Source organism: Neopelma chrysocephalum, unplaced genomic scaffold (genome assembly GCF_003984885.1).
Source record: "Neopelma chrysocephalum unplaced genomic scaffold, ASM398488v2 Primary Assembly neopelma1_24, whole genome shotgun sequence".
In the NCBI taxonomy this organism is placed as follows: domain Eukaryota; kingdom Metazoa; phylum Chordata; class Aves; order Passeriformes; family Pipridae; genus Neopelma; species Neopelma chrysocephalum.
This window is the reverse complement of record NW_020897693.1, coordinates 4,037,051-4,063,848: the sequence shown is the minus strand read 5'-3', so window position 1 is coordinate 4,063,848 and position 26,798 is coordinate 4,037,051. Positions and strand designations below refer to the sequence as shown.

The 26,798-nt window shown below is 40.5% G+C and overlaps 2 protein-coding genes and 2 non-coding genes across 4 annotated transcripts in view; all 4 read right to left on the bottom strand.

The window, feature by feature from the left end:
• The window catches only part of TRIM66 (tripartite motif containing 66), a 52,034-nt gene extending 33,352 nt beyond the window's left edge, over positions 1-18,682 (bottom strand). The window contains exons 1-3 of the mRNA XM_027700685.1: positions 18,390-18,682; positions 7,997-8,100; positions 4,044-4,191 (exon numbers count right to left, since the gene is read on the bottom strand). Of these exons, the coding sequence (XP_027556486.1) occupies positions 4,044-4,191; positions 7,997-8,100; positions 18,390-18,609 (472 nt within the window). The 5' untranslated portion in view covers positions 18,610-18,682. The remainder of the gene's footprint in view (positions 1-4,043; positions 4,192-7,996; positions 8,101-18,389) is intronic.
• Positions 18,683-23,040: 4,358 nt separating this feature from the next.
• On the bottom strand, positions 23,041-26,268 carry RPL27A (ribosomal protein L27a). Its single transcript, XM_027700697.1, has 5 exons — positions 26,198-26,268; positions 25,867-25,930; positions 25,344-25,419; positions 24,352-24,526; positions 23,041-23,233 (listed from the first exon to the last, which is right to left on the bottom strand). The coding sequence occupies exons 1-5, from the start codon at positions 26,198-26,200 to the stop codon at positions 23,105-23,107; spliced, it is 447 nt and encodes a 148-aa protein (XP_027556498.1). The 5' UTR covers positions 26,201-26,268; the 3' UTR covers positions 23,041-23,104.
• On the bottom strand, positions 23,878-24,009 carry LOC113963314. Its single transcript, XR_003532737.1, has one exon. It is a non-coding gene; the product is annotated as a small nucleolar RNA SNORA3/SNORA45 family (small nucleolar RNA).
• On the bottom strand, positions 24,837-24,968 carry LOC113963327. The gene has a single exon (XR_003532748.1). It is a non-coding gene; the product is annotated as a small nucleolar RNA SNORA3/SNORA45 family (small nucleolar RNA).
• Positions 26,269-26,798: the final 530 nt, after the last annotated feature.

The following is a 26,798-nucleotide window of genomic DNA, read 5'->3' as shown; positions in this document are numbered from 1 at the left end:
TCTTATATAATGATTTCTCCATTTTTCTCTCTGTAAAGGTTTCTTTAGCCTTTGGTGATTGTAATCATCCCAGAGAAATCAGTGGGTTTTTTTCATACCATGTCAGATTTCAGAGACAGGCAGATTCCAAATGCAAACGAAGGATAAAATCAGTGTTATCTAATTACAACACAGACCCATATCCTCTGCCATTAGTAATCCCCTGACTCAATTGACATGTCAGTGAGAACTGCCACTGAGCTGTGGTATTCTTGACCTACTTTATTTTACACTCATCTCAGAGCAACACTCTTCAGTTTAAAAATAAGTTTAATACTTAGAAATCAGGTGCTAAACAAGGGCAAAAGCCTGTTTTTTCTAGAAGCATATACCTTGACCACAACTATCCATGTTAGCTTCTTGATAAGAACCTCATTTGATGAAAAGGGAAAGCTCAGTTGCCCTAAATTCTGATAATTCATCATTTGAGTCACCATTTTCTACAGCCTATATTTTCTTTATCTCAGGTGTATCTCTTGAATAATTAACACAAAGTTTTCAATCTCTGTTCCTCTAACCAGTTCATGTCAACTTTGGAAAAGCAATCTCATCTTAGCTAATACAGTTCTCCCTCCACTTGCATGAATCACAATGGCTCAAACTTTGATTTTATAGGTTCATACTTAACCTTGAGAGACTGAAAGAAAAGGATAGTATAGCAAAGAGAAAATTATTCAATTTGTGCACTAGCCTGTAAATAGCTGATATGTCAGTACCAGATCATTTACTCCTAACACAGTTTTGACAAAAAGATTGTTTCTTCTCAGTTGCAAAGCACCAATTTCCGTATAACAAGGAAAGAGTCTGTACTAATACCTTATGTTCTTTTGAGAAAGCTGGGACTAAGGGAGCTTCTGGTTTTCTGACTTTAAGCAGTTCAAGAATTCTGAAGAACTTTGAACTTAACTAATTTAACTTATTCCTAGTGTTAATACAGAGCCCTCCAGTGAAATGCTCATTCTTCAGAGATTATTCCTCCAAGACTGCTGCTTGATCTGTCATAAAGCTTTGGCCCATGATGTCAGCATCTAGTTCTCCAGTGCTCATCAAATTCATTCCAGAAGCAGATTTCAAAATTTTGCATCTTGTGGTCACAGACCCAGAAACTTTTCAGGTTTTGTTTGTTTGTTTGTTTTGGTGTGGTTTTGTGGGGTTTTTTGTTTGGTTTGGTTTTTTTGGAGGGGTTTTTGTTTTAAGTTTTTTCCTAACTCTCAGGAAACATCAGTGTGTGTGAAAAACAGCAAGTAGCACAGTTTAGCTCATCTGTGAATCACCTCTCATCATCTCTTCATGTTCATAACCAGCAGTAATTATCTGGCACTCAAAAGAGAACTGCAATTCTTGATAGTACCTCTAGAAGTGGTTCAGCTAACAAGAATACAGTAGAGCAACTATACAACATATAAATGATAGTGGCAAACTGGGGGGGGAGAGATGGGAATCACAGCACTGTCCAGTGTGTGCTATATTTCTGGGTTTATGCTTAGAAAACAAGGTCTTTTGGCAGAAGTTCAGTAACACTTTTAGCTAATCAACTGGGACTCAGAACACTCCCATAACTTTCCATTCCAGTTCTCAAGAAGTGCATTCAAAACGATGAACTCTAACTAGCACATGCACACATCCCCACCTCCAAGCTACCAAAAGGCTATGGAAGTGATAGAAATAAAGTAGTTTCATAAAGCTGTTTCCAGAAAGAAAGCAGCCATTTCCAATACCAAGAAGCTCTCTCAGGGAATCCCCTACCATCAGTAGTCATTTTGTGGGCCTTTATTTAGACTCACAAAGGATGAGACAGTAGACAAAATGAAATCAGGCTACTTTAAAATTGTTTTCCTCTTATAAAATATGGCATTTTTCTGGCCCAGCCCAGTCCTGCCTCTCCCCATGCCCTTAGCATCTAAATACAAATTTGAATGAAGAGTAAATTCTCAAAAATTGGATGAAGTTGGCACACTGCTCTGCACCATGGCCTCAGGAGTCTCCAGGCTAAGGATGCTGCTGGGCATCCAACTCAGCCATTCAGCTGTGTGATCTGGATCTCACTCAGCAAGCAGTGGATGGCCCAGGAAGGAAGCAAGAGGATGTGCCAGTGTCAGGGGAATTCTGTCAGAGAGCTGCAGGCTCTGCATGGCAGGGGGCGATCAGATATATTACACTGAGCACAGATTACATGAAAAAGCAGAAAAGTCTCCCAGGGAAGCCAGGCTCCTCTAGTTCTGCCACTCAAGGAAGAAATTATTTATCAAAATTAATAGAAATGGGGAGGATTAGTGAGGGGTTTTTCCTACTCTACTTCATTTCAGACCCAGGATATCTCACACTTTTCAGATTACAAAAGAAGGTCTGGCCTTTGTAAAGCAAATGGCAAAAGACAGAACAGTTTAAAGGTGCAAGATCTCTTAATTGTTGCAAGGGCTTACAAAGAAGGTGACTTGTTCAGAAGCACTGAAGACAGCAATTGAATCTCAAAGCAGAGCATGCTTTAGTTCCAGAAGGAAAAAAAAACCCCAAACCAACAGTCTGAGTTCAAGTATTTGCTTTCTTTGAAAGCAAATATCTCAGGGGATATCTATGTCCCAAATAAATAAAATATATAATAATAATAATGCACAGATTACATTCCAAATAATTTTTTATATTAACTAGCCTATACGTGCACTACCAATCCCCTTGTTCATGTTTTTTTTCAGCATATAGAATTTAGCACTAACCTAAAATTCTTTCTCATCTTATGTGTTTACATCTTTTTATTTATATAGCACACACAAACCCACAACTAAGTCACATATATATTTTCTTACCAGTATTTGTCAACAATATGAGCTGGTAACCTTAGTTAAAGTGAAATGAAATTATAAACAGTTGGAGCCTCAAAACCACAGTCTTTATCTTGTCATCAACTCAAGGAGAAAAGCATATTGTCCATCCAATCAGGGCATTTGAGAGGGGACTGGGGGACTTCAGTTTATATTATTCTCTAGAAAAAACCCAAAAAACATTTAAATATAATCTGTGCTTTTTTATTTTTACCATTCTTACAGATTTTTTTTTTTGTTTACACCCTATTTGGCAAAGGCATATCATGTCTCAAGTGCCTCAAACTCTGTTTGATATGACCACCTAGTGCTTAAAAGAACTCCATCTATGGCAAGTACAAAATACAAGCTTCTACAAGAAAAATACTAAAGAAAAAAATTAAATAAAAAGTATAACTAGTTGGCTATATTTATTCCTTTGTGTGTCCTTCATCTTCCTTATGAAGAAGAATGAGAGTGCAGCACAAACTCTCTAGCACAAATAAATTCATACCTGAGCAAAGTGTAAACTTAAATCACTATAAAATTGAAAAACTCTTATTTTAGGTTACGAATTGCTTACATAAGTTTAGGTTAGGGTACTCCACAGCAGATTTCTGGCATATGAGTAAAGAAAATAAGGAGCAGTAAAAGGAGATGGTAGTACTTTCTGTGGATCATCATTGTATAGGGATGAGACATATTTGCCAGCAGGCTTCATTTGTGCTTGCTCATGGTGAAATACACTCAGGACATATGCTTTTCTCTTCAGGCTTAGAAAAGGAACATCCTGTGGTGATCACAGCCTTTTGTTGTCTGTGACTCCCTCATACACCTTGCCCACGTGCACAGGAATTGCTTTATCATAGTTTTCTGAATGAAATTACACAAAGGAGGACAGAAATACTAAAAGTGCAAGACCTGTTGCTCTTGTAGCCTTCCTCACTCCACATACTGGAAAGGCATGTGGAGAAGATCATACCTGTGAAACACAAATATCCAAACTTTTTCTAATACTGTGGAATGCTGATTGTGGCAATAGCCTTAAAGTTGGAGAAAAATCACCTAATCTCTCGTTGACAGGTACATAACCTTCTGAGTCACAAAGCCAGGGCATGGTGTCTGTGGCACAGAGCCTGCAACTACTCCTTTTTCAGCTGAATAACTGATATGAGAAGAAATTAAATTTCAGTGTGTGTTCAGTACCTGTGCAGCCTTTCAGGGATACAGACAGGAAGCGGTCTCCAGTTTCCTTGCCATGTCTGTGCTCCTCTGTACATGAGCTGCACAGCCACTTATTGCATCTGGTACACAGACTGTGAGCAGGTCTCTTCTCTTTACACATGGAGCAGCTCTAAGAACAAAAAGTGCAATTACATACACGGATAACAAATTAACTGTACAAACTTATTTTTAGTAGACCACGATTCAGACTGGTAAGTTTAATATTTTCTATTCTCAGACTAATGCAATTCAAGTTATCTTAAGAGTCTGGTTATGGTATAAAAGGGAGCAGAATAAAATTAAGACTTGAAGCTTTCAAATAAAATTGGTTGTCTTTCTGTACTTTAGCACAATCAAACATTATTATGACATGATGCAACAATTATTCAGCAAAATTCTAGGCTCCGTGTTACACATGAAGTCAGAAGAAATAATCATAATGACTTGTTTCTTGTGAACTGAAAACACAATGAAACTATGAAATAAGACTTGTTTGATTTAAGGAGGATTAGGCTAAAAGTCACTTTTAAAATGAGAGGCGTGCTCTATCCCCTTCTGTTAGTGCTGCAGTACTTACTCATGGCTTTAACACATCAAGTGAGCGTACATCTTACTTCTATATATCTATATGCATATATATATTTACATAGATAGACACAGATATTTTCTACCTCAGAAAAGATAGCCTAGGTTGCCCAGTAAGTATGTGGAATGTTAGAAAGTCCATCAAAAAGTTTTTTAAGCTAACTACCATTTCCTGTGTAATCATAGCATTATGCAGAAGCATTTTACCACATCATTTTAGTGTCATGCATTAATTTCTGTTTGTTACTAATTATTTATTAAGGAACTAAAAAAAAAGTTGGTTATTTCTGCTTCCGTGTATATGAAAGTAAACTGGAGCTATGTCAGCAGAGCTACTCTAAATCTATACTGCTTTATTTAAAATTAGAGCTTACTCTAGTTGGTTTAGCATTGTACAAACCATTCTTATCAACTCATTGTTCAAGAGTTTCTAAATATTCACGATCTTTTTCTAACAGATTGGGCAATTCTTGACAATAAGACAACAAAGCAAAATTTCAAATGTGTTTAATTATCTAGAGAGGGAACTGTCTGTGCAAGCCATTCTGCTATTTTAGCCATTTGCTTATCAACATTTTTTTCCAAAAGGTACACGTCATAATTTAAACCAAAAAAGCCTAATAAAACTTACATAACCAAAATGCAAGGATATTTATGCTTGGGAGCAAAGCTGGTTATATAAAAAGAAGTGTCTAATTTAAAATGTAGGCCCATCAAGGGCCAGCTTAGGGATCAGGTCAAAAGTTGAGTGATGCTCTTCCTTCTCTGCAATAACCAACACTGCTTAAACACAGGTTTACCTGTAACAGTTCAGCTGTCAGTCTGACTAGAATTTATGTTGACACAGTTCTGTGTTAACATTACTTTTAAGTTGCAGAGTGTGTCCAGAGTTACATTATTTATGACGTGGAAATGGGCTTTTGGGCAAGAGATTCTGAATTGCGTATTTTTGAAACTCCTGCTGCTGGCATATAGCACATTCTATCATTCATGCTTCACTATCTCACACACTAAGAGACATCTTGCTTCCCTGACAGATTCCCATTCAAACATATCAGGTAAATTAAGAGAATGATGGCAGTTCAGCTGTCTCAGCCAGATGACCTGATGCTTCTCCTTTTGATGTCACCAATGGTGAAACTATGGCTTTAATTTGGGGGCTGATGGTAGTGGTTAAAGACAGTAAGCAAACAAGCTACATGACTTGACTGTTAATAAAAAGGAAGCAAGCCAAAAACTATGAGGAAAGTTCACAATTTACTCTAGGGTACTTATATGCTCCAGTGAGAAATATGCTTTACTGAACATCTCTTAGGGCTCCTAAGGGATTACAGAAAAGGAAAACCTTCTTCTAAAGATGGTTTGAAAAAAATAATCTAGTGCTTTTGAAGACATTAGATATTCTCATTTGATTTCCTTTCTACAAGAATTCTCATTGAAAAGTAAATGATGTGAGCCACAGTAATTAAGAAATCCCAGTATAGTAAGTGCATTTTAAACATGGAGCAATAGCTCATGAATTTGCTTCTTCTCTTTGAAGAGTGCATGTGAATAGACCCCTTCTTGCCTTAGATCAAGTTATGTGGCACTTTACAAGCAACTTATACCTGAGGATGTCAACACATTTTGCTTGCATTGACTTTATTTCCTCAGAACACTCCGTGGATTAGGTTACACATTCTTTACCTTTTAACAATAGAAAAAATGAAACACAGAAATGACTGACAGGGAAGAAATGCATCCCCTCTAGAACTTTTTTCAACCATGTCACTGGGAAAGTCACTGGCTCAATTTAAAGAGGTCTCAAGTCTTCTGCACAGGACAGAACTGATCTACAAATTATTGCTGCCTCTACAGGGGTTAAGCGGAGTGGAAAGACATAAGCTCTTTCTTACATTAAGGAAAAAGTGTTCACCTCCACCCAAAGTCCCTGAAACTGAATATCCAATATGGCTATCCAGCTTCCAAAAGAGACACACTGAGGCTCAGGAGCTGGTGCAGAAGGTGAAGTCCTGTATCCCTGCTCCTTTGTTACTCTTCCCTTGCTTTGGACTCCATTTTGTATAAAGCAGCCAGCAGACTACAGAATAATTTTGACAAATTTTCACCTATTTTAACTCCCAGCTATAGGTAATACTATCACATTCTGAAATCAATCTTGCTAATGCAAATAATAGTGTTTTGTAACACAGGGGGAAGAGACAGACCTTTTTCTGTCCTTTGTCCCTCCTGACAACCCAAAGTAGTGGCAACTACAAAACTGTGAGAATAGTCCTGCCTGTTAACTGGGTATTTAAAAGAAGTGAAATCCATCTATGTACAGTATCAATACAAGGCCAAGGTAGTAATCCTTTGTCTTCTGATCACCCTTTGAATCCATTCCCCAATGGGAAAATGCATTTTATCATTAAAACAGACAACCAGAAAATTATAATTGCCCAGACGATCTAATGGGTAATATTGTTATAACCACTCAGTCAATAATCTGCCACTGTGGCCAGCAGGTCAAGGAGGCAATCCTCCCCCTCTGCTCAACCCTAGGGAGGCCACATCTGGAGTACTGTGTTCAATTCTGGTCTCTGCAGCTCAAGAGAAACAAGAAGCTACTGGAGAGGGTCCAGTGGAGGCCGCAAAGATGATGAGGGGTCTTGAGCATCTCTCCTATGAGAGGAGACTGTAGGAACTCGGCATGAGAAGATTGAGATGGGACCTCATTAGTGCATATAAATATCTCAAAGGGGTGCCAAGGGGATGGTGCCAGACTCTTTTCAGTGGTGCCCAGTGACAGAACGAGGAGCAATGGACAAGCTATAACACAAGAAGTTCCATCTTAACATGAGGAAGAACTTCTTTACATTGAGGGTGGCAGAGCACTGGAACAGGCTGCCCAGGAAAGTCTCCCTCTCTGGAGACATTCAAAACCCATCTGGACACATTCCTGTGCACCTGCTCTAGGTGACCCCACCTTTGTGGGGAGGATGGACTGGGTGATCTCCAGAGGTCCCTTATAACACTGACTATTCTGTGATTTTTTTACTTTTGGTTGAGACCAGAAAGAGGGCAATGAGGAATCCAGGAGTTTCAGTATCTTCCTAATATATTATCGCAGATACACTAGGATCAATATTTTTAATTGGCTATTTGAAATATAGAGAGTAAAACTCATTCTTCAACTAAAATTCAAAAAGTACTATGAAGTCAGTATGTCCATCTCTAGTAGCAAAGTAATTCCAGTGCTGCCTAAGCAAACTGTTGAGTCTGTTGTTCAAAACAAAATTTGCTGTTTTCAGTGTTCATCTGGTACTGTTTCAACAACCCACAAGGCAACCAACTTAGTGGTTTTCACTTACCTTTGCCATGGCTGAATCACCACTCGGAAAGTCCTTGAGGAAGAAATTCTCAACTACATCCCTTGCAAAGCAGGTCTGTTTGCACACAGGACAGGAAAGGATACCTGAATTTTTAAGAAAAGAAAACCATCACAAATGAAACAATGCACACCAGCCCTGTGAACCAGGAAATTATACAAACCACACTTCAGTATTGCGGTTTTTATATCTCACATGGGCAGTTCCAGGAAACTAAGGCATCCTTAGTTACATGTGGCTAGATCTAGTTCAATATATAGAAAAGAAAAACAAAGCAACAAAATCTCTAGAAAAACACTACAGTTCAGTTGACTTATTTCAATATTTATCAACAATATCTGCATGTCCAAATTAATTCATTAAGGCTTACAGATTTGATTAAAAAGAAGTTGCAGTTTAAAATGTATTCCCTTGTTACAGATCTAGTTGTGCTTTCTGATATTTTCTAAGGTTCTCCTGGGCCAGTTTTACATCACCAGAGGAGCATCCAAGCATAAAACATAATACTCCTTAATACTAGTTTCACAGTGCAGGATGCTATCCAAGTGAAGTGACAGAGGAGCAACATGCAGGAGCAGAAGCAACAAGTCAGAACACAGGTAAAGGATAAAAAAAGTTTCATAAAGAAAAGTCAGAATCATGAACCATCTATCAAAACATGACCATCTCTAATGCAAAGCAAAGCAAAAAGAAGAGAGCAGTATGAACAGCAAAACCTGGTTCCACCGTCATTATCTACTGAGCACAACTGGGATGAATCTCCGTGTCTGTCTGGGCTGAGAACTAACAGTTCAAAAAGGTGTCCATAACTGCACACCTGCATTTTTTCACCTCTGTTATTTCATTCCTTGACTTCCTGGGCTAGGACTTATATTTGGCTAGACGCTCCAGTCCATTGATTTGACCATGTTTTTTAAAAGGATGGTGCATGTTTCTGACCCCATTCCTGTAAGTTACTGTAGATGTGAAAACAGTCCTTCAGAGATGGTGGTGGTGTCTATTTTACCTTACCAAGTCTTTTTTTTATTCCAAGATTTTCTGTCCTGTTGAGAGCAGATTTTCAGTGCTAGACTCACCTTTCCAAGTCACCTGTTTATGATAACTAACAGTATTTTCCATAACTAAATGGTGTAAACTTACTCAAAGCAAGATTCTAAAAGCAAGATCAATGACAATATTCTTCTGAACTATGTTCGATGTGCTCTTTTTCCTTAACTAAAATTATTTTTGCATATGGAGAGTGGCTTGTAGGTTAATTATACCTTAAGTTGTTTATTACTCTTTGTATTAAATAGTTAAACAGAGACTCATGTTTTGAAGGTGCTTAGTATTACCTGCCCCTTGGAATGTGGCTCCTGCAATCCCTGGCCAGATGCACAATGCTAATTCTGAATTTCTCCTATTTTCACAGCTGGGTACTGTAACTTTAAACAGCAGTGTTTTACACTGACACACAAACCCCAAAACATTCCTACGTTACCACTTCCGACAAGAGCACCACACAGTCAGATGTCTGAATATGTTCACTTTCATTCATGAATATTTTGAAGAAACCTTGAGTTCTGGTACATCTCCTTTGAAGAGTACACCTTACTAAGAACCACTTCCATGAGGTTCAGGTCTCTTTTAGCCCATATCTTGCATAAAAGCAAAAGTATAATTGTTTACTATTTTTCAAGGTTGCATTTACAACACAGCTGTCATTTGGGGGCCCAAGGAGCAGACTGTGGTGTACCTAAACTACTTGTTTAACTGTGCATTTCATACAGCAGTGACTGTTCATGTAGACACAAGAAGGAACAAGCAGTATCCAAGGGTGACTGTGTGACGCAGCTACAAGTCATCCCAGGGGAAAGGGCAACACAAGCAATTGCCAATGCTCTGCTCATCTTCTGTGCGTGTAACCTGAGTCTTGTTTAAGTATTCTGGTGACAGGAGTTACAAAGATGATAAAAACTTATCTGATAAAGATGCCCGTGATGGCAGAAAGCTGTAGAAGTCTTTTAAACATTTCCTCTATTTTGCACCCTTAATATAAGGAGTGCAGCTGAAATGGTATCTTAATTACCTGTAATTTTTGTAGCTAATCATGTCTTCATATGTTACACCCTAGGACAACACACTAGGTCACACCGAAACCTCTCCATCTTTTCCCAAATTAGTGTGTGTGTGTCTTTTAGGTATCTCTTAACAGCTTAGTTCTCTAGAAAAACAGCAGGAGCACTGCAGTATGCAAGGCAAGCTGTGTTACACTGACAGTGCCCTCCTACTCCTCGTAAATGGTGCATACTACAAGCACTAGTGTAGTGCTAATTCCTAGGTGGTGAAACAGTTTTCAAGTTTCCCTGTGAGCACTGTACAAAGTGCCAGAGTTGTAGTAACAGCAGCAGAAAGAAAAAGACAGATACATTGTGACTGAAAAGGTAGGAAGTAAGATATCACCTTTCCAAGCAGGTTCTCAAATAAGTCTCCCGGGAAAAGCTCTAATTCTCCATGCAGTTAATAGGAAACCATCTCCTGACTTAACAGAGAATTGCCTGGAACTCTTTGAGAGTTGGAAGCAGTTTCTTTCTCCCACAACAGCATTGCCCAAGCAGGGCCAGTTCTGGATCTGGCAAACACTAAGAGAAGACCTCCATACTGAGACTACAGAATACACTGCAAATTGACTGAAGGGGAAATTATCGACAGGTTACTTTCTGAAGTAAGAAATGCATGACTCTCACAGTTACTCTTTCATTTACATGCCACATGAGTGAGCACACAGTCTGACACAAAACATTTCTGGGAATAGCTGCTTACTGGGAAACAAAAACATAGAACTTTGCCATAGCAAGGACAATTTCTGTCTGCATACCTCATAAGATAAAGTTAATATCGAAGTTACTATTTTATTTCATTCAGTTAGTGTGGAATGTTAAATCAAATTATACCAATTGAATGATACTTAATACAATGCTTATGGCCTCAGGCATGTTCATGTGAACTTTAAATTCTGCTAATTTGTTACAAACCAGTGAAGCATGGAACACAGTATAATTAGAATGCATTAATTTGATAATGAGCAAGACTGTCTTTTAAATGTTTTTAAATTAAAAAAATTTAAAGCAAACTCCAATACTTTTCACCCTTAGAAAGCATAAATCATGCATGGATTTCAGTTCTGCACAAAAGCCTCCTTATATATTTTGAGAAATGCAGCAGTATTAAGAAATGTGAAATAGTCAAGATTTTGAAGGTAGATGACATTACTGCTGATTACAATTTTATGATTATATGATTATGATTACTGCCCCTATGATTAAGGGATATCCAAAAGTGATGCCCTGAATGCCATGGCACAATTTTCTCCCCAGGTTTCATATCCAAGTTATGCTACTGAAATCAGTGCTGTTCCAGAGATACACGTGGAGCAAGTTGCACGCACACAGATCAGAACTTGGTATTAGACTCACTACCACGGACCATCAAGTACAGCTTTGATTGTGTAAATGTCAAAATGTATCTTAAATATCCAGGTAACTGTAAATTATAACGATTTAAAATCTAAAACTCCCCTGAGATGAACATAAGACATGTAGAGCCCTCAGCAAAATTTAAAAAAAAATAATTCAAAAAAAAGAAGAGCATAACAGTTAACAGAAAAAATAATGGGGACACCATAGCAATACAGTATCAGAAGTTGTCTCCTACTCATAGAAGGGCTAATCAAAAGCACCTTCTTACCTGTCCTAATACTGAATTCTATATCTAAGACTTTATTAAAAGCACAGGAGACAGATTTTCATCTTGCTAGAAGAGGGCTTACCTGAATGTAGTGGCTTGAGAGATCATACTTGTTTAGCTAATTGGGCCTATCTGATACCTTTTCCATTTAATAAAAACCTCTGCTCTCTGGAAGCACCCAACCTTTTTCAATATAAATTCCCCAAAGAATCTAGTGTTAATTTGGCATAATAAATACACTGCAGAATGGTTTGCAAAGCAATTAATCTGAAATTAAGCAAACCTTACACACGTATTTACAAGTAGTCACAAGCAGCAGCTACATCAACACTACAAGGGGAGTGCACTACGTTGTGCTTGTGCTCAGAGTGCAAATCACCAGTAAAGTACAATTTCCTAGAAGCCCCTTACCTGTGCTCTGGATAAACAGTTAGAGAGCCACCCACAAAGTCATCTGTATCAGGGAGCAGGTGTTATTAAGAGCTGCACACACAGTGTGCTCCCTGGAATCAGGCTGTGCCACGATGAAGACTGAAGTCACTACACCTTTCATGGAATATATGGGGACGCGCCCCCTTCTTTGACCTGGAATGCTGACAAATCAGCAGGGAAGAAAGATGTACTGGGTCACTACAAGGTGCAGAGTTTTTCTCCTCTTGCCTTCTTTCTTGTCCATGCCTCTCAGATTCATTCAGGCCTCTGATAACTCGCCTTGGTTGTATTTTTCCTGAATAAAAATCCCATAGTTAAAATGAATACCAGTATCCTACTTCCCTTCTTGCCTGGGTCTTCTCTCAGTCCTCAGAAAAACCTGGAGCAGGTGTTCAGGTGGAAAGAGAAGAGCTTTTCCAGATCCCAATAGTAGCAGGTCTCACAATGCCATTCACTCCCACAGTACTTTTTGCAGGCCATTCCCTAAATATTTTCTTGCCTTTCTACCTTACCACTGCCTTCAAACAACTCCGTTAATCTGTTTTAAGAACCTGTACTTGGCAGGCAGCTCATTTAAATATATCATTATTACAGCACTATGGGTGAAGGGAAGAGTAGTGAGAAGCCCCAGAGACTCACTGTTTGCACGTATGAGAATGATGCAATTTCTGGATCTAAGCAGCAATTCAACATGGAATTACAGGATTCGAACAACAGTTTACATATTAAGAGATCAGGGGCCAAATTCAGCTATGGTGCAATCATGATACCTAAACAGAGTCCATTATTGATATCAAAACCTCTAGAAGAAGAAAAAGCTGAGAGAGCTGTTGACATGCTCTATTTTTGCATGGAAATTAAATTGGTAGGAAGGAGGTAGGAACATTCGCATAAATTACCTTTTAGAAGTTCATGGCCTCCTGCTGTTTGGCACTTGAAATCATTATTTATGGCATCACATTTCACTGCTACAGAGATGACCATGAATTCAGAAAGTCTAGCAAGAATACTAATGTTGGATCTAAGCCCTGCTTCATTGGGATACACAGAATAAAACCCTATTTCAGGATTATATGAGGGGACAAAACACATACAAGCTATTTGCAGTGTATTTAAGTTATCAGCTAGTACTGAACAATCACTGGAGACCGCAGTGTACTGAACAGACTCCCACAAAGGTTCATCACAGGTGGGATTTAGAAGAATAGTCTTACACTGACATCCTTCCAGGGCTCTGCTACTCCTATAACTACCATCCGTAGTAGGATAATGCATCTGAACACCACCACAAAAGACACCAGCACTAGAAGTGACAATATCTCTGTGTGTAGTTATGCTTATGTACAGGCATCTCTGAGCCCTGAAGAGCTTCAGCAGCAGATGTTTACTTTGCTGAATTGGTCTGCAGCCCTTTTTCACAAGCCACACATTTATCTACATTCTCACACTCCCATCAGCAATAGTAACTCGACAGCAGGTTGGGCAAAAATGGAAATTCAAAGGCAGAGAGTCCAGTAGTCAGACGCAGTTACCCAGCCTGGACACTGCAACTCCACACCTGGGATATCCAAGATCAGCTTTCAGGAAAACAACCAGCTTCTGCCATGTAGTGTACAAGCCCTAGTTTCCCCCAGGTCAGATCTCTCACATCCCACAGTACTTTCATTTCCATTAATGAAAGCTGCCACATTGCATTAGACCCAGGGAATAGTAAGCAGACATCAAGGTAGTGACCCTCAGACAGAGTGTTCCTTTGTAGAAGCACAAATAAATAAAGAACTAGAATTTCTGAGTGCCCTCAAATATTTACTCCATCTATATTGCAGCAATCTAATTTGTAAGTGACAGAGCTATGGATAATTTGCAGCAATCACCTCTGAAAGTGCAAAGTGTAACCTCTCCACCACGTATGGACACCGAGTACAAAGACCTTTTGAACATGAAAAGCCGCAGCTCACAGTTTTGTTTCAAGGTCTTCCAGTCTGGTCAGGTTCAAAAAGAAAGGACCCTCAAGCTGGCTGTCTCAGAAATAAATCAATGCAGATAATTAACTTATTATTATCATGAGAATTGATTAGCATAAAGAAACAAACAGTGGAGCTACCAAACACGCCACATTTATACTTGCTGTCCACATGTTGCACCTAATCCTCTGCTCTTTTGCCTCCGACAACCATCAGAATAATTATTCTCAGAGAGTATTAACTACAGCTCAAGCTGCAGGCATAATTTACACTTCCTTGGAGACCCAATTATAGGTTATAGGAAACAGCTCTGAAGACAACCTCCCACTCTACAGTTTCATATTTATATAACTAAACCCCTCATTGTTTCACTTGCCTTTTGGATCTGGCAGCTGAACAACACAGTGCAACGGGATGACTAACTTTAAATCCATTTTAAGATGACTAAATACACACATTATGAACAGTTTCTGTCTTCAGAATAACCTTTCTACTTCCGTTTTTAGATGTAAAACATGTATGTGGTGTTAAGAGGCTCTAATTAAAGCAAAAGGGTGTTTTCCTTCAGAGTTAATAGATGCATTGCATTGCATCACTTTCCTTGTATGAGTGCATCAAAACATATTTTGAGAGTCCTGGAGACACCACAGCTGCACCAACACCAAGGCAGCCAAACTGTCTCACTGTAAGCCTAAATATGGTTTAAAGAACTCTGTCAATTTTTTTATTATTATTATCTTTTTTAAATACAGGCTTAGTATAAGCTAAGGCACTGTGTGTTGACACCTGGAGTCTCCTTAAGCCAGTACATCATACTTCTTATGCCAAAACTTCACACTGAAAATGAGCCTAGAGCCAAAAGAGTCCTAGAGCTCAATCCTTTTCTTGAAACAAACCCCCTTGAAGATATCTCTGACCACATTAAATGTAACTATGACCAATGCCTGGCTGACATTTGGGTGTGCCTCACCAACAAGCGTTCACAATTAGGGATGCATGGTTATATACAGCTCACGCCATACGAGCTGAAGAAAACCGTTTATTTTCAGGAGGAAATAATAAGATGCAGTAAGTGGACATCTGTCAACAGTTGAAGCCATATTTGTTCTTTTTAAAAGTCTCTTTTTCTCTTAGTTTTATCCAATAAGTTTGTATTTCCTTAATATATAACCCTATTACATTTCTTGGCTTTAAGCTAACATAACCCAAGCAGGGACAGTTTTTTACTTATGCAGAGAATGTGGACAGAAATTATGCAGTCATTTTCCATGATTTTTATTATCCAACCTAGAGAACTACAAAAGGGCAAAGAAGATTTTTGAAATAGAATTGCATTAAAAAACCACACAAATTCAATATAAAAACATGATACAACTAAGTGTAACACTTCACAAAGCAATTTACAAAGCTGGGCAACTACTAATCACATTTTACTAACATAAAGTGTAACTTAAAGGCTAGACTAATTACCCAATTCAGCCACAAACAATCTAAATAATATCAGGGCTTGATATCAGTTAGCAGAACTCTCAAGGTGTTCCAGTACATCTTTCCTGATCTGCCTTGTTCTCAGGGGTCTAAACTGTGATTGAGCAGTGGTTACCTGTGATTATTTTTTTCCTTAAGGAAAACAAAACCAAACCAATCAATCCTTTAGCAGAGACATGAGCTGCTCACAACAATGCACCTAAACTGGTCCTCATTTTGCTACTTTTGAAATTAATATTTAAAACACTAAAACAATTTAAAACATTGAACAACTTACAGAGAGGAAGATTTGCAGAAACAGGGAAAAGAGAAAAGAAAAGAAAAGAAGAAAAGAAAAGAAAAGAAAAAAAAGAAAAGAAAAGAAAAGAAAAGAAAAGAAAAGAAAAGAAAAGAACCTGAGAATCTTAAAGTTCCCTTCATATAAGAAGCATATGTAGGAGCCAAACTCACAAATATGTCTTTCCACTCAAATTACCTCCAAACTCCCAGTTCTCACAGCTGTACACATTCTGATGTGTATCCAGCTTTTCCATATGAGCTTTGGCTATCTTAGAGCTTTCTTTCATGAGTCACCATAAACACACAAAGGTATAAAAGTAAGTTCCAACACCAATACCCACCAAATATCAGGACCACTTACCTCCAGCTTCTCAGCAATTTCAATACAAAAACAATAAACTAGAAAAGAGCTTTCTGTTATCAGAATACTTTTATTACTCTTGTAGTAAAGCATAGAGAAACCTGCAAATTCAAGTATGCTTTTTGTAGCAAATATCAGATAAACTTCACTTGCAAATACCTTTACTTGTTCCTTTCTTACACTTTCTTAAAGAATCCATAGTGAGTAAGGAACACATTTTTCTTACAGGCAATATTTTATGTTTACTCAGCTAAAATGGTTTAGCACTTGCACGTACAGTTTATTATTAGCACCTATGTATGATCACACTTAAAGATAACAGTGAAAACTGAGTTGGCGTTGTACTGCCCATAACTCAGCAATCAGTGCAGATAAGACAAGCAACATTTAGCATCGTGCCAGCACGAGAGTTCACAAATTTATCTTCGCTGACTTATGGTGGCAGCAGTTTCAGTCGTTGACTTAATTAAGAGACACAGATGTTTTGGTTTTGCTGCTTTCCTTGCTCATATATTAACTGAGTCTCTGCACCTGGTATCTCACTTCATTTACTGGGTCATCACTGTTTATTATTTCTTTTCTCTGATCCTACTGTTTCCCACAGAAATTCCCTACCTACAAGAGAATGAGGAAGTAAACAGAGAAACTTCAAGAATACAGAAATAAACGAGTATTTATTCCATTTTGCTATTGACAAAGAAATTCCTGATCTACGTGGATTCCTGATCCAGCTTGAAGAAATATCTTTTAACAACTCATGGGAACCTTTAGCTGTACTTTATCCAAGATCACCAAGTGGTGGAAGTTCACTTTTCCACTTGGCAAACAGAAACTAAAAGGAGAGAGAAATGGCTTAAATGTCAAATGAGAATACATAAAAAGTAATGGAGTGCTTGTTTCAACAGTATTTTGTTATAGAGTAGGTCCCTCAGACTTTAAGCATACTATGACTGAGCATTAAAAATTTTAAGGGGACATTATTTGAAATTACTTATTTGTTGCCTTTATCTTCTTCTCCTACCTTTTTCTGTCCGTACCCTAAACATGAACAGCCCTTCTCCTTTGCCATTAAGTCATTCCCTTTTCCTTTAGTTTTGTGTTTTGCTAACCTTTCAACAGTGATCTCTTCAACTGTTTCCATTTGTACTCAAACCTGAACTAGTCTAGATGATTGTGTTATCTCATCAATTCTGATTACCACCACCTCAGGGAAGGTATCTTCTCTTCCTACATGTTTGTAAAATCTGCTATGGAAAAGATAATAAATGATGCCCCTTACTCAACTAAAGTTCAAAGCCTGTGAAAATACAAGTAACCTATATGCCTTTGCTCTTCTTACAAATTAGTAATGAGTCTGGAATGCTTTCCCACAGCAATTAAGACTCATTCAGTTAAAAATTACTGTATTATGTCACATGAGTTTTAATCCAAAAGAAGTTACATATTTTCTCTTAACATCACTACCAAAAACTGGATTTCAAAAGGAACAGCCACAAAATGCTTCTCATCCTCATGAGTTTACTCAGCTTGTTAGGGTGAGTTACAGCCACAAGTGCGCAGGTAGAGAGAAACCACATTTACAAAGGAGATAAAAGGAAGACTTTCAGTGCACCAGAATACACATATTCTAATAACAATTATTATGACCTCTAATAGAAACAAAGAACTGGATGTTTTGGTGTTGTTATTGGGGAGACACTGAAGTGGGAGTGAGGGAAGAAGACAGCTATCACCACCACCGGTACCATAGAAATGTCCAACATGTCAAAAAGATTGCAAAAAGATGTAGCTTGGAAACTATCTTGCAGCTTTTATTCATTTATTAAGCTAAGAAAACAAAATATTCATGATGACACACTTGATAACTGAAACCTCGCTCATTCTGAAAAATGTTAAATGTTGCCTGACTGTGTAATTTCTCTTCAAAACACTGCTGTTGGATAAAAAACATAATGAGGAAGGCTTGTTCTCAATCCACTCTCTGCTCATACAAATCTTGACTCTCTTAATTTATCAATTTAAAGCAGTGCTGTAGAAGAATAGGCTTCAAAAAGTACTTCTCAATCCACCTACTTTTATAATACTGTAATGCAAAGAGCACAAGCCAGAGATCCTTAAATATTACCTTCATACAGAACTTCATACTGAGTGGGAATATAGCTGTATCCTTGAATCAAATCCGGAAGACAGTCCTTACAGAAGGAATGAAGGCAAGGTAGCATTCTGGGGTCTCTCCTCCTCAGGTCCCATTTGCACACCAAACAGTTCCTCAGCAGATCCAGGGTCTCCATTTCTGTTGGCTGAAGTCTGACATCGAAAACATGAAGAGTCACAAAATGGCTCATGACAAGCCCTTCACAAAACACTTGATCACTCAAGCGCAAACTAGAAGGCAACAGCGGGATGAACAATGAAACAAACAACATTTATTTAGCCCTTGTGCAGACAAGAAGTTCCTTTCAGCTGAAAATCACATACCTGCTTTACAGAAAAGAATATCTTTGCAGATTGTTGTGCAGGAAAGTGTGGTTTAAGGTTTACAAACCATGATCCCACTATCTCTCTAGTATTTGCTACTTCTGTAAAAACTGAACTAATCTGTTCTATTGATCTACTTACAAAGCTGCTACCGGGCTGAATTATCACACTGTACATTTCCTGTTAGAAGCACTGAAACTGTGCAATAAAGATGATGATATTCTCTGACTATTTTTACAATTTCACTTCAATATTTTACAGTTTTCAGGTAAAGCAAATAATAAGCATAGCTGATCACATGTCCATCATTTCAGCAATGCATGTTAGAAAGCTGCCTTGAGAAATGTACAGCATCTTCTGCCAATCTTCTTTATAGAAAATGCACTTCACAGTAATCAAATTTTGACTATCAAGATGACCACAGATCAGATTATAAACAAAACCTAAGCTTCCCACAAGCAGGACAGTGTTCCTCCTGCCAACCTAAGCTCCCCAAGGTCGATTGAGAGTTTTGCAGTTCATGTTTCATCCTCTATTCTGAGATTGTGAGAGATACAACCTGCAAAGGGCGACTTCTGCAAGTTGCATCAGAGGAGAAAAAGCAAATAAAGTCTCGTCTCCTCTGGAGTCACCCTTCTATCTGAGCCAGCCCCCTGGGACCAATAGCCCTGACATGGTGGCCCTGCTACCAGCAGTATGTAACTGAAGGTACAATATCCAGATTTCCCCAGCACAGAAAAGCAGCAGCTCTAATTTTAGGGCCACCTATTCCCTTGAAGGAATCTGTCTTGTGGGAGATTCCAGTGGAAATAGTAAGTGGCTTCCTTTTGGTTTGGGGGTTTTTTTCTACAATGCAAAAAATTCATGAGAGTCTCAGAAATTCACAACCAGGAAATTTTTAAGTGTTGCATCCTGAAGTCATTGGTATTTAGAACACTTTAGAGAAAAAAATGGATCCTATGTTAAAGTCTGCACCATATTTCATACCCAAGACCTGTTCTAGGTAGATATCCACCAACTTGACTGACAAATTACCTAGACAAATTCAAACCTACCACTAAAACTTAAGATTCTAATTTCAAAAGCAGAGGTCCCTTTAGAAATGATCTGTGAATTGAATTGGCAATTGTACCTATGATTTAACTAACATTATATCAGTGCTTATTACACAAGCTTACTTTTTACAATGCATCTTCATCAACCATCTTTCAGAGGCAAGTGTCCCTAGAGCAGCACAGCCTCTCAGCTCACTCCATCTCTGTTGTTTCTTGCAAGTGCTGTTGCTAAGAAGACAAACCAGCACCCACAAAAACATTTCATTTCTGCAGTAGGAAGCTGAGGTCTTAGACTACCGCATTGTTTAGACAAAGAAACCACAGCCCGGGACCAAAGCATCCCTGCACAGAGAATCAGTGCAAACGAAGCCTGACACTGGGAAACACTGGATCACCGTAAAGGTTGAACCTGTGGCTGGAGGGGCAGAAGCAGGTTACCCTACATTTTAATTTCTGCTTTTTGCATAACATCCAAAGCTATGTATTAGTTTTTTTTGGCAGGAGAGGGAAGAGAGTGATAAAAGTGTTTAAAATTTTGTGCTGAGACAGGTATGCAAATTAGTAGTCTGGTAGATGGAGGAAGAGAAGGCTGAGGTACCTATATCTTCTTTGCCTTGGTCTTTAATAGTAAGACTAGTTGTTCTCTGAGTACCCAGCCCGCTAAGCTGAAAGACAGGGATGGGGAGCAGAGTGAAACTTCTGTAAACCAAGATGAAATGGTAGTGACCTGCTACACCACCTAGACACACACAAGTCTATGGAGCCAGATGGAATCCACCCAAGTGTACTGAGGGAGCTGGTGGAAGTGCTTACTGAGCCACTTCCAGTCATTTATCAGAAGTCCTGGCTAACTAGGGGGGTGTGTGTGTGTGTGTCCCAGTTCACTGGAGGTCAGCAATTGTGACACCCAGCTACAAGAAGGGCCAGAAAGAGGATCCAGGGAACTACAGGCCTGTCAGCCTGACCTTGGTGCTGGGGAAGGCCACGGAGCAGATTATCTTAAATACCGTCTTGTGGCACTTGTGCAATAACCAGGGGATCAGACCCAGGGGATCAGCATGGGTTTATGAAAGGCTGGTCCTGCTTGGCTGACCTGATCTCCTTCCATGACAGATAACACATTTAGTGGATGAGGGAAAGGCTGTGGATGTTGTCTACCTAAACTTCAGTAAAGTCTTTGACACCATTTCCCCCAGCCTTCTCCTGGAGGAAATAGCTGCACACGGCTTGGATGGGTGTACTCTTGGCTAGATTAGGAACTGGTTGGATGTTTGGGCTCAGAGAGGGCTGGTGGATGGAGTTACATCCAGCTGGCAGCCGGTCACCAGTGGTGTTCCCCAGGGCTCAGTATTGGGGCCAGTCCTGTTTAATTTCTTTAACAATGATTTGGACAAGAGGACCGAGGGTACCCTCTGTCAGTTTGCAGATGATACCAAGTTGGGTGGGAGTGTTGATCAGCTGGAGGGCAGGAAGGCTCTGTAGAGAGATCTGGACAAGCTGAATCAATAGGCTGAGACCAAGTCCATGAGGTTCAACAAGGTTCAACAAGGTTCAACAACCCCAGGCAGCGCTGCAGGCTGGGGACAGAGTGGTTGGAAAGGGGCCAAGTGGAAAAAGACCTGGAGGTGCTGTTTGACAGCAGCAGAACACGATCCAGCAGCGTGCCCAGGTGACCAAGGCCAATGACATCCTGGCTTGGATCAGATGTATGGTGACGATAATGAGGCAGGACACAGGACAGAAATAGAGGAAGACTGGGAGAACTGGGGAGGCACCTGGCAGGCAGTCACACCTGGAATGGGAAGCAAAGTGCTTTGAGTATGTCAGTCCAGAGGAGGGCAAAGGAAAGGCACTGCACTGGGGCTGCCTTGGAATCAAAAGGTCAGTCATGGCCTTGGGAAGGCAACAGCTACCTCAACACAAATCGATGGCAACCATCCAGGTATCTCAGCAAAGCATTAATGAATTTCAGACAAGAGAATTTTGTAATGATATACTCTTATAACTTAACAATTTCTATATTTGAGGGATGAACTCTCTAAGAAGGTCTTTCAATTTCCTGTGATTATTTTTCTCTATTTAAACAGATTTTTTTTTTAATCTTCTTCAGTCTATTAAAAGTGGATGTTGCTACAGGAGGCTCATAACAGCACTTTGAAATGTTATTAAGAGCAATTCCACCAATTTTGTCTCCGGGGCGAGGTAGTGTGAAGGGAGGGCATGCACCCAACAGCAGTGACTCCCAGCACATCACCTCCTTCCCCAGCACAGCACCTCTGGCAGCCGCTCCTGCTTGACAGATTAACAGCTCAACCTCAAACCCCAGGTTTGAATTTTTCCTCTGGGCACTTCTAGCAGGAGTAGGCACACGGCACAGGCAGCTGCCAAGGAAGGAGAAGTCCTGCCCCAGCCTCAGCGTAGGTGTGTCTGGGACAAGGCTCAGCTGTGCAAAATCCCAACCCCACACTAAATCCCAGCTGGCCTGCAGTGGGGCAGAGACCAGAGCTGGTGGGGCTGGCATGCCTCTCACAAAGAACATTTTGCATGATAAAATATTGCAAGACATAATACTGAGACATTAAATACCAAAGAATTGAGAGTGGTGTCTACTATGCATATAAGCGAGCTGGTGTCACCTGTCACGTGTGCACGGGGCACATCAGTGCCAAGCGAGCTTTGCCTCACTTCTGTGATCTGGTCAGCGACCAGGTGGCCAATATCAGGAGTAACAGCGCTCCTTAGTTTGTTGTACCATGCAACTCACCTTTGAGAACTGGAATGTTTTTGCCTTGGCAGTGGATGAACAGTAGTCCCAGTAGTCAGGGAGAGACAGTTCACACACTCTTACCTTAGTACTTTACAAACTGTTCGTTTTAGTTCTTCACAACTAGCAGTACCACTGGCTAAGATGAACCATTTCATAAATGGAACGTACATCAACTTTACCCTAAAAGCCATATAAATTTAATTACTGCCAAACACATCAAGTCCCCTTTTCACAGACAGCTGTAGAGAGGATCACCAATCAAAGAGCAGCACAAACACAGAATCTATTTTGCTACCCTGTAAAGACAAAAAGATGAGGTATTTGTACATGCCATGTACTTGACACCGTAGTCAGGCAAATTTAAAATAAAGCAAGAAACAGACCACTGTTCAAAAGGTACCAGAAATAACTAAGCAGGTAAGACTGAAGTGTGAACAGTGTCTGGACAAGTCAGAAAAAGAAAACACAAAACAAGCTTCTGTATATCAGTTCATTTTACCCATTGTTTTTATTCAAAAAATTTGAATAAAACAAAAACTTTTATGCCACAAGCACACAGGCACCACCAACTTCTTTGATCTTCTCCTCTGCTCTTCTACTGAAGAACTTTGCTTTCACAATTACAGGCTGCTTGGGCAGCTTCCCCTTGCCCAGGACTTTGTAGTAGCCCTAGAAAGATTTAAAAAAGAAGTTCAGTGTTTGTAGTGTTTGTAATCAGCTTGCAGGCTTCTACATTCAGACCTGTTTTTCAACAGTTAAAACTAAAACTGTGATCACATGACCTCATCCAGACAACTCAGTACCTATAGAGATGCCCTGCATGACCTAGTGGGGTTGTGTTTGTTCTGAGAGAAAGTGCAAACTGTACACTGAAATTCTCCTGTGATTTAGAAGTTGGATGATGCTTCCCCAAATACTCCATATACAAAAAACACTCTAAAGTCACCAACCTTTCCACACTTTTCTGGGAAGAGCAGTTGATTGCACTTCCAACACTGCCTACTATGCAATGACTGCTGGTCAGTGCTCTTTACCAGTTGGACACCTGGGTACTTCTGAGCAGAGCAGAGGGCTCTTCTGCATGCCTGAAATGCACAGCTGAAGCTCTGTCAGGCTTTCGCAGCCATAGCTGCTCTCTAACACTGGAATCCTCTCGTGTCATTCCTGTCCCTTACATTAACAGGACAATCATGGCATGAAGTCCATTAATAAAACAGCTGTTGAAATCACTGCTGGTTAGAAGTGGTGGCCTAACTGGCCAACACAGGTATCTTCATGTGGGAGGCAGAACATCTGCACCTGGCAGAGCAGTTCAGTGTTCCTGATTCGGTGGCTGACTGGGATACAGGACATCGCAGCCAGTGAATAAGGATCAGGTGTTTATGTCCGAGAACTATAGCACACCAAGACAACCAAACATGTGGAGATGTGACTCTAGTCTCGACATTGGAAAAGTGATGTTATGAGAATGAGACCAGTTCTGCCAGGTTTTTGTACATGCTTTCAGTAACATTTTAAACAAGAAATCTTTCACCATCTACCCAAAGGAGGGAACTCCATGCCCACAGTCATGCACAATTATGAGTTAAAGTTCTTACAGGAAAAAATGTAACACCATAAGTGCCTCTGTAACTACTTGTATACCAAGATACCTGTCTCGAGAAGCTCAGGAATACTTAACCACTCGAACTTAGTTGCAGTTCACCATTATCCCACTTGGAAACGCAAAGCTCAGTCACACATGAAGAGACCAGAAATCACAAGGCTGACTCTGAGCAGGGACTCACCGAGCGCACTACATCGATGACCGGGGCCAGACCAGCCTCATTTTTGGCATAATTAAGCCTGGTCTGTTCACTGACGAGTGTCCACAGTTTATCCAGGTTGACAGTAGGACAGAACTTCTGGTTTCTCTTCAAGTGATAGTGTCTCATGCCTACTTTTCCAAAGTAACCAGGGTGACTGGGAAAGAAACACATTCCACATTAGATCACATTTTTAATTCATCCTGAACAAGTAGAACTACAAAATTAAGACTCAATCAAGCACCTTACTTGATCAAACCAATTGAAATTTCACATATTTTTTCATATGTGTAGTATTTAGGTGTAATAATTATTAGTAACGAAATCAAGGAAAAATTACTTCCTCTTGAAGTGTTTTATCTCCCTTAAACTACCAACTTCATCCCTCTCACTGGAGTCTGCATTTCCAGGCCAGTCCCAACTCCAGGAATGCTGGGAGGGCTGCACTGCCTGCAGAGATTCAGCGCTCCTGTCACTAACCTGGTGACTGACTGAGACAGGAATGGGCACAGCCAGTGAATAGATTAGTGGTTACTGTCCGAGGACTCCAGCACACCAGGACAACAGGCAGTGCCCAGATGTGACTCTACAGTCTCGGCCATGAGTAAGGACAACATCCCTGACCCTACAGGATGCAGCTAACAGGATGCAGTTTGGATTTAACATTTAACATAATATTTAAAGTTTATTGTGTGTGCATTGTTAAGCAGGAACCAAGTTGTTAACCAGCAAGTCTGGTCAAATTTACCAAATGCAGCACTGAACTCTTAAAAGACACCTTGTTTAAGTGAAAAAGCCTTTGATTTTAGGGTAAATGGGGACGTGAGCTGACTGTAGCTATAATGCCACACTTCATGTTAAGAGTAAAAAGCACACAAGATTGCAGGAAATTTTGTTTATTCACACATAAAAGTTAGTTGTGTCTACTTCAGAAACACACACGTTGCCAGCATTCATTTAAAACGTTCACTTACTATTTATCAAAGTTAATCCTGTGATGGTGCATACCACCAGCATTACCACGTCCTCCTGGATGCTTCCTGTGTTTCCCTAAAAAGAAAAATTTAAGTTTGTGACACTAACGTTACATATAATACCTGGGCTTAAAGCTACGTTTAGTGTCAATTTAAACTAATTTAATTAATTATTCTACCTTGTTGTGTGACAAGGTGTGAATGGCCAAAGAATCAGAGGGCAGACAGCACTGCCCTGTAATGTTACAATGTCGCACGACCAGTACTGATCGCCTGAGCGCTACTGAAGCTCCAAATGTGCAAGGCTTCTGATTGGCCCATCACTGCGGCACCGACTCCCCATGCTGTGGCCTTCAGACCTGCTCGCTACTTCCCACAGCCCAGCGGACCCCTGCACCCACAGCCGCCTTTTCCTGCAACCCACGAGGCACAGCCGCCTCCCCTCAGCGCCGGGGAGCCCTCAGCCGACAGGGACACTCCCGCCGAGGCGCCCCAGCCCAGCCGCGGCCTCCCCTCCACTCACCCACGCGGCCATGCCCGTGGCTGACGTGCCCTCTCAGCTTCCGGGTCTTCCTTAGCCTGGAAGGCTGCGGGAAAGGGGGAGAGAAGCTGTGAGCGCGGTGGGCAGCGAGAGGCAGCAGAACCCCCCGCCGCACCCCGAGGCCGCAGCCTCACGGTGGGCGCGGAGCCGGGCGCCATGGCTGGCCGGCCTCCCCGCACCGCTCTGCCCCGCCGCGGGCTCGGAGACGCGCCTCCCCGCCACCCTCCAGAACTCCTCAGCCATATCCCTCTGCGGGAGCGACGGCCGCTGAACCCTCCATTCCATTCCATCCCATCCCGGCAGCAGCTCCCACCATCTTGTCGGCGTGCGCGAGGGAGGGAAAGGGCGCGGCTCTCGCGAGAGCGGGAAAAAGCGCGGTGGGCGGGTGGGCGGGGCTGAACTCTCGCGAGGCTTCGCTGAGGAGACCGCGGCGGGGGCGGAACTCAGTGGGGGAGAGCTGCGTCGGCTGTTCTCGGAGTTCTTGCTGCGGTTCGCAGCAAAAGTGGGATTTTGAGCAGAACTTTGGAAAATTTGCAAGCTGGGTCACTTTATTAAACACCCATAACAACGGGAAAATAAACACTATGTATTAAACACAGTTATTTGCCACACTAGAGTACCAGTGCTGCCTGAGGAGCGTTACTGTTTCTTTGCTCTACTTGGTCAGAGCACAGTGCTAGGAACACCAACCCTGTGTGCTCGAACCCTGTGTGGGCCATTCCCTTAAGAGTAGGACTCGATGGTCCTTTTGGGTCCCCGCGAACTCTTAAATATTCTATGATTAAGCTTGGATTTTTGTTGTTTTTTTTTTTTAAATGGATTTTATACTGTAAGATTTTAAACAGATCTTTACCAGTTTTAAACATAGGACTTGGTATTAGATTTGGGTTTTTTTAGGATTTCCTTCTCAGTTA

What these genes read in the sequence shown, in the direction of transcription:
- RPL27A (XM_027700697.1), bottom strand. An exon ending in CCACGGGCATGGCCGCGTGG is followed by an intron (nt 25,420 to 25,866) that starts GTGAGTGGAGGG and finishes TTTTCTTTTTAG; the next exon opens with GGAAACACAGGAAGCATCCA. An exon ending in TCATCGATGTAGTGCGCTCG is followed by an intron (nt 23,234 to 24,351) that starts GTGAGTCCCTGC and finishes AAATCTTTCTAG; the next exon opens with GGCTACTACAAAGTCCTGGG.